Raw genomic sequence first — 7,903 nt, forward strand, 5'->3', positions numbered from 1 at the left:
GTGAAGTCAAGCCCATAGTTTAAATGGGGAGCTTAAGAAAGAATTCTACTCGACCAAACCCAACATATGCATGTCATTAAACAGCTGAACAGCTTCCACAATTAACCCTTTCTTCCTCAATCAAGAAGATAAGGAATACTAAGATGAACGATGGCTTACATGCCCCTCCTCAATCATTTTCTGGTAGATATTAAATGCATTTTCTGGTTCTTTAATTTTACAGTACTTCTTAATGAGTATTTGAAATGGCACATGGTCAATCATTATACCAGATCTTCGAATCCTGTCGAAAAGCAATTCTGCTTTCTCTACGTTTCTCTTCAAACACAGGCCACGTATCATCTCTGTGTAAGTTATAATATCTGCTTTGTATCCACTACTCAGCATTTCATCATGCAATTCGCGTGCAAGTTGAAGATGACCAAAATTACAAGCAGCACCAATTAACAAGTTGTAGGTTACTACATCAGGCAAAAGCCCTTTTGAGAGCATCTCCTCCTTCAGTAATTGTGCATCTTTAATGTTTCCACCTTTTTTTTGTGCATGAATTAATGCATTATAAGTGAAAGTATTTGGCATAACACCTGAGGCTACCATCCAATCTCTAATCAAGAAAGCATTATTAAGATCTCCAACTCTCCCATACCCATCAATCACCACATTCCAGATAAGAGAGTCCGGTATCAGTGAGTCCTCCAACATACCAAGAAGAAACTCATGAGCTTTAATAACATCTCCATTAAGACAAAGGCCCTGAACAATCATTTTGTAAGAGAGTTGATCTGGTGCAACACCCACTCTTGACATTGCTCCGTAAATATCACAAGCCTCATCAATTTTCCCTTCTTTACACAGCCCACTTATAAGAGTATTGTAGGTGAATACATCAGGAAGAAAACCCCTTTTTTGCATTTCGCAGAAGTATTTGTTTGCAAGCTTAATATCCTGTCTCAAACAGAACCCATGGATTAGGACATTATAGACTACAACATCCATTTCAGTACCCTTCCGGGATAAACAATCCCAAAGTTCAAGAGCCTGAACCATATCCCCCTGCCTAAAACAACAATCAATAAGGATGGTTGATGTGATTAAATCTGAGGCTATATCACCTGATAAGCCTTCAAGAAGCTTTTTAGCATTGTATAAAAGACCCTTCTTGCACAATGCATTGACGAGTATGTTGCAGGTAACCCTATTGGGCCTAATGCCACTTTTACTCACTGAAGATAGAAGTTTAAGTGCTTCGTCTATCTTACCAACATGGCAGTATCCATCAATCAAAATATTGTAGGTGATACAGTTGGGAGAAGGGCCAAATTCCACCATTTCTTTAGTAAGACAATCTGCCATCTCCAAGTGACCCATTCTACAAAGTCCATTTACAAGGTAATTGTGTGTACACACATCAGGAATTGCATATTTCTGAATCATTCTATTTCGAAGGCTGACAGCAGCTCCCACCTTGCCTTCTATGCATAACTCCCTAATTACAACCTCATATATGCTGAAATTTGCTTCCATATGATATCCCCCAAGGCAAGTCCCTGCCTTTGAAATGCTTTCCCTGCGAAATTTTATACAAGCAAATCAGAAACAAATAATAAATTATAGCCTCACCTAGTGCACTGCCTCAAGAAAAAAGCAATGCCTCAAAATACATAGTAGAATATTAAAATAATGGAAAAGGGGGGCCGTGGAAGCCCCATTGATGATTCGTAAAATAGGGGGTTAATCTGGGTATTTCAAATTGTCACCATCCAATGGCTTCGTGTGTGACTGCACCATGCACAGTAATGGACGAAACCTTTTGCTTTAAAATAAACAACTGCAGGAAAGTAGTAGAGAAGCAATGAGAATATTTGAGATTTCCAAGGTTTCAATAGGAGCATCCACTCCAACTCAAATTCATATTCAACTCTCCATTTTAACAAGAAAAGGAAAAGACAGTTCCAACTGCAAGGTACTTATAACTGAACCCAACTCTAAAACTACTAAAAATAAATAACCTAATAGCCTTTTTAAATAAAAGATCAGTGAAAAATATAACCACAGAAACTATCAGCTGGACCACACATTATAGACTGAATATGCACGGGCTAAAGTCAAGGCCTTTATAAGGCTCAAGTGAAGAGGGCTGTTGGTTGGGCCTTATCTTGTAAGTAGATAGTAACTTCATTTTGGAAAATTTAGCGGAAAAGAATGCCTATAAAAAAAACTTTATAGAATAAGGCCAAAATGGGAAACCAATATGTAAGTCATGACTTCAGGTTAAGGCTTACTAAATCCCGACCTAATCATTTTCAAACGATCTAACATGTCCTTCAGCATTGAATCCAACACATTGAAGACAGCTTGGGTGCCCCCTTTATTGTCATGATCATTCTCATGCAAAACCCAGTATTGACTTTGAATTTGGTGTGGATTGTCAACAGCTGCCATCAGATCTTCAAATGTGGCTGGTGCTAGCACATCATGCCTAAAAGACCAAATAACAGATTCAAAAACAGAACATAAACTAAATCAGATACTCAGAAGCGCAAAGAAAAAGATATGACATCATTGATCATTAAGAATAAGACAAAAATGAAATATACAGATAACAGTGGAAACAATTTCTACCAGGCAATATATATATATATATATATATATATATATATATATATATATATATATATCCAGGAGTTCATCCAAGTAAGAAAAGGGTACTTAATATATTTGGCACAAACTTTGGACACAGGAGTTTGGATAAAATTTCAGAAGATTATAAGCATCACAACTATGCTAAATCATAAAATCAAAGTACATCCCAGCAAGGAGAGAACGAAACTTTTACTGGAAAAAAGCAAAATTGTGGAAGAAAAACAAATTTCCTGAAGAACCATCGGTATGCAATAGTTTGTTATATTAGCAACATTTTGACATGATTAAAAGACCATCATTACTTAGGAACTTATCAATGTTAAACAATGTGTTAAAATGACTTAAGAGAAATCAATTGAATTATAAAATTACATTGTCTCTGTGGTTCGTTGCTTCTGAACAATAAGATGAACCCCTGCTTGACCTCCTACAGTGGGGCCCACCTCTTCTCTTTTATCCCAGTTCAAGTATGCTAACATGCCCTGAAACAAATTCTTCCACACTGTATCTCCAACTTCTCTTTTAGTAACTTGACCTTCTTTATAGTTCTACATCACAGTGAAGATTCAGTCAGGACACCCTCCATAGACAGTTCATAACTTAATCTGTAGCCATATCTAGACAGGATGCAAAAGCAACAAATTATTTCAGACAACATCATAAGAAACACCTTGAGCTCAAAATTGTAGATTGCATGAAAGGATGATGAAACAAAATGTCACCCATTTCTTTTCTGAGAAATCTTATTTTCAATTTTGGCTATTACATATTAATCAGATATGTTTTCCAGATCTGAGATCAATTTGAGGTCTGAATCTACCAGCCAGATCTAATTTCCATACAAATTTGTTGGCCTTTATTCAGAATCCCATCAATTGGGTCCATTACTCACAGGCATTCTATTCCTTAATTCACTGACTGCATCACTTTCCTTTCCTCACAGTCTACCTTATGGGCCAAGAGATTATGCCCTAAATAATTCCAATATGAATTATGATATCATTTTTTTTTCTTTAAAATGTTTCCCTTTTGGGATGGGAGGGAGTAGTGTACAGAATACAAGAAAGGGAAATGGACATCCAAGCATATCTGCAGCCCCTACTATCCCCCTCAAGAAAGTTAGGAAGTCCCTAGGGCAGTCAGTAGGTTTTAAGATTTGATCATCATTTACAGAACAGAACTCCACCAAAAATTAAGGTTCTCTATTTGGCCAAGTTTGGTATAACTTACGATTTTCTACAGTCATTTTTCTTGAAATCACATCTTTGACTCAATTGAATCTCATAGTAAACAAATATTGACCATTAGTGTCCCTCCACATAAATGTGGAAGTGAATATTAGGATTGAAACACATCAATGAGACTCAAACTTGTACTAAACATGATGCTGGGAAGAATGACTATGAATGAATAAAAAATCCCTCAGAATCACTCAAGATAAGGGATACCAAATGCACTCTATTTCTCTACAAAACTACACAAAAAGATGGAACCGATGCCTGAAGACTTCCATAAAATTTATTTTACCTTTCCTTGCTGCCCTATTTCACTAGTAAGTTTAGTATAGAACGATAGAATAAGTCCACTCCTTGTAAACCCAGGATTGAAATTTTGCATCATTTTAAAATCAATACAAGGAATGGCCTTCCCAGGTGCTTTACCTGAATGAAAAGGAAAGGCAAGACGTCTGAAAATTTTAACTAATCCATCACCAGGGTCCTAAGAGCTTACTTTTCATCTAGACAACTCAGGTAACATTTTACCAAACTAAAGACAAGACCTATAACAGCCTAAAAATTATACAAACACCCCATTCATGTGTCTAATATCCAAATAATTTTTTTTTACAAAAACACCCCCAATGGAAAAAAAAAATCTTTGTTGCTTATAAAGGAATGTACAATAATTTGGATCACCAAAGATTCAGACTAAACTTAAAGCAGGATGTACAAGAAGGAAAAGTAAAGCTAAAAACCCATAGTTAATCGACTCTGTGGATATAGAGAAACCCATGAAATGAAAACAAACTATAATCATATTCATTGCAAAAAGAATGCCGAAATACAATGTTCAATCCAAACCCACCATTAACAGACAAAGGAAAAGCGCAATAATAGAACAGGAAAAAATAAAATGAAGAACCCATCAACAAGCAATCATTAGAAATCAGATATTATACACCCATTTCTGCGGAGCCAATGTTGCATCGATGGGCAGAACGAGAAAAAGTGTACCTTTCATGGCTTCCATCACCGATATAAAGAATACCGAGAACTAATCTGAACTACCCGGAATTAGTTATACAAATCTTGTAATCAATCAATTAGTTTGGTACTCTACCAAAGCAGACAATAACCAAACAACATCAAATAAGAGAGAGAGGAGAGAAAGACTTGACCTCCCATTTGAAAGATATAGAGTAGTCAAACTTGCGTATTGTGTGACGGAACCAAATCGGAAGAGAAAACATCGCAAGCTCAACTCCTCCCATTGTTGCCATGAGAGATGAAGGAGGTTCAGACTGCACAACAGATACGAAATTTTATCAAATCGCCGTTGCCGTGGATTGAACGCGGATCTCTGGTGTGACTCACCACTATATTACATAAGACTTCCACACAGAAATTTAATTTTAAAATAGGCATTAGTAAATTGTAAGTACTAGTAAACTTGCACGTGTCCATATGTTGAGGAGAGAGAGAGAGAGAGTGTTATTTAGGCTCTTATTCTTAGCATCGTCTAAAATGACTGAATCAGGTTGGTAGAGGGGAGTTCCAATTCAGGAAGTATATATCAAGAGTTTAGATTCACATTCTAGGTTGGGTATACTCATGTTGTCATTAAGACTTTTCTAACTCCATGCATAGTTCAAAGAAAGAATAATTGAACACCGAAATTGCATTGCCTAATATTTTTTCTTCGCTTAAACTGCATGCCATCTCTAGTTTTAAAACAATAGAGAGAAGTAATTTTCTCTTCTCTGTAATCTGGATTGGGGTGGGAGGACAAATAGAATCCAGGCACCATGTTTTAAAGATTTTACAATTTCTTACACCGAACCACAAAACATTTTATAGTTTCAGTTTCTCAGTCATGACATGCCCACGATAGACACGATAGTTTTGGACAGGTAGGTGTTACGCAAAGGAACCACTCCAATGAGAGCAGCACTGGTCTTGGAGGACGTCCATAGCCCCCTTGATCCCTTGCAGCCGGGCAACTTTGCTACGGCAGAATTTACAGGCAAGAACCATTTTAGAAGATAAAATGTTACAGTACAATATATTAATGGTCACAGCACAGGAGGTATTGCAACAATTAAATCAGCAATGCGTACATAGAATCAGAGATATAAGATGAAAATATATAGTAGCCTGAACTCACAAGTGACTTTGTTCAGAAACAATGATAATTTAAAATAAAATAAAAAAACCCAAGAAAAGACAAAAGTGACATGTAGAAACAAAGCTCTGACAGTAAGACGAGGAAATATTAGTCTCACCTTACAACGTTTCCATTATGAAAAAAATAATAATAATTCAGGAAAATGCAGAAATCAAGTAAAAACCCGTTATTAGAATGGATAGCAGTGACAATTGTAACAATACAATGCACCAATTTCAGCAAATATACTGGAATAGTGATAAAGTTTACACCCTACTAAAGGGTACCCAAACAAAAATTTTTTAGAAAAATGCAGTCAATCTAGGGCATGGATTGAGGTATCAGATTGGTCGGATTGTATTGGTATCGGTCGAGACGGATACCAATACCTGGCCGATCCGGGATCGGGTATTGGTATCGGATCAAGGGTAAAATCATTAAAAAGTCAAATTTTAATGAAAAGTAGGGGTAAAATTGACTGATCCAGGCTGGCAGGTATCGAATCAATGGTAAATCATGATTCAAAGGTTTAGAGTCTCCTCTCATATCCCAAAATTTTTCTTATATCCCAAAAATTTTTTCTATGGTTTAGAGTCTCCTCTCATATCCACAATGCTATTAGTTTGAATTGAAAAGGCAGAACAGGCTCTAAGATATCGAAGGTTGGAGTAATCCGACAGTACAGGTGGTGCACAGCAAAACGGAACCCCAGTCCAACATGTTGATATCTTGTAGAGAAATGGTCCAAAGAGAATCTCTTCGCATCAAATAAGCCAAAAAACATTTACATTAAAATAAAAGACAAATATCAAACAACCTTAGACTCTAGCAGATGTCAAAATTTACTAAAACAAAATGCAGATTAAAATGAGAGAAAGAGATTAGAAAAAGATGAAACAACATTAAACACCCAACAATATATCTAAATTACTAATTAATATAAGAATAACATAGAAGATACTCACTTTTCCGTTAACCAGACCTGATAACCCTAAACATCCAATCTACTTAGATCTAACATGCAGGAGAAAATAGATTCCCATTATGTACTGCCATTTATGTACTGGTTTAGTGGAAAACAGAAATTCTTTGTGCATAACACCAAAGGAAGTTTTACGGCAAACATAGGCATAAAAATAATAGAATGTCTTTCAGGCGAGTTTCTAACTCTTTTTTTTTTTTTTTTTGGGGGGGGGGGGGGAGAACTAAAGTAGGAAGAAATTCAAAGAAGCACATCTGCAAACAAGAAAGAGACCCAATGTCAAAGATCAGCTTACAATTAAAAACTTTGAACTATTATGTCAATATACTGATCCCAGCAGTATTTTCCAGCAAGGAAACTGTATCAAAACAATAAATTTGAATACAACAGACTTGATGTTATATATATATTTTTTTTTGGTGAATAAAAAATTATATTACCAAAGCCCAGGGAGGGCGAGAAGGAAAGAGGGGGGGGGATATACAAGGTGGAAAAAGGGGGGGAAGGGGAAAGAGAAAAAGCCCCACACCCAGCTAGGGGGGGAAGGGGGCAGCAAAAGAGCACTATCTAAACCCCAGGAATTTACAATATGCCTGTTCCTTGGGGAGTCCAAAAACCTCTTGTGAGGGAGTAACTGGATTTTAGAGGAGACATCCGAAGAGATGGCTTTCCAAATCAGGTCAAAAGATCTAGATTTGGAGGTCCATCTCCTGAAGTTCCTCTCCATCCAGATGTGATAGAGGGCAGCACCAAACACAAGTTTGCCTACAGTGTCACAGATAGAGCTTCTGGAGAAGGTCATGACCAGCCAGAGCCACTCTCTGGCAAAGGGGAGGGGGGTTCTGCTGCGAGGCCAAATGGAAGAGAGGGATTTTTTCCAGATGGTAGAGGTGA

The 7,903-nt window shown here is 36.8% G+C and overlaps 1 protein-coding gene across 1 annotated transcript; it reads right to left on the reverse strand.

Annotated features, from left to right (window-relative positions):
• Nucleotides 1-38: 38 nt before the first annotated feature.
• LOC122664287 (pentatricopeptide repeat-containing protein At5g24830) lies at nucleotides 39-5,139 on the reverse strand. Its single transcript, XM_043860042.1, has 4 exons — nucleotides 5,042-5,139; nucleotides 3,016-3,191; nucleotides 2,294-2,479; nucleotides 39-1,567 (listed from the first exon to the last, which is right to left on the reverse strand). Exons 1-4 carry the CDS (start codon nucleotides 5,132-5,134, stop codon nucleotides 139-141), a joined length of 1,884 nt encoding a protein of 627 aa, XP_043715977.1. The 5' UTR covers nucleotides 5,135-5,139; the 3' UTR covers nucleotides 39-138.
• Nucleotides 5,140-7,903: the final 2,764 nt, after the last annotated feature.

The sequence above is a fragment of the Telopea speciosissima genome, chromosome 6 (assembly GCF_018873765.1).
Source record: "Telopea speciosissima isolate NSW1024214 ecotype Mountain lineage chromosome 6, Tspe_v1, whole genome shotgun sequence".
Taxonomy (NCBI): Eukaryota; Viridiplantae; Streptophyta; class Magnoliopsida; order Proteales; family Proteaceae; genus Telopea; species Telopea speciosissima.

Coding starts and splice junctions, on each gene's coding strand:
- LOC122664287 (XM_043860042.1), bottom strand. CDS start 5,134: ATGGGAGGAGTTGAGCTTGCGATGTTTTCTCTTCCGATTTGGTTCCGT. Junction 3,192..5,041: donor CTATATCTTTCAAATGGGAG/GTCAAGTCTTTC, acceptor ACTGTGATGTAG/AACTATAAAGAAGGTCAAGT. Junction 2,480..3,015: donor CAACGAACCACAGAGACAAT/GTAATTTTATAA, acceptor TTGGTCTTTTAG/GCATGATGTGCTAGCACCAG.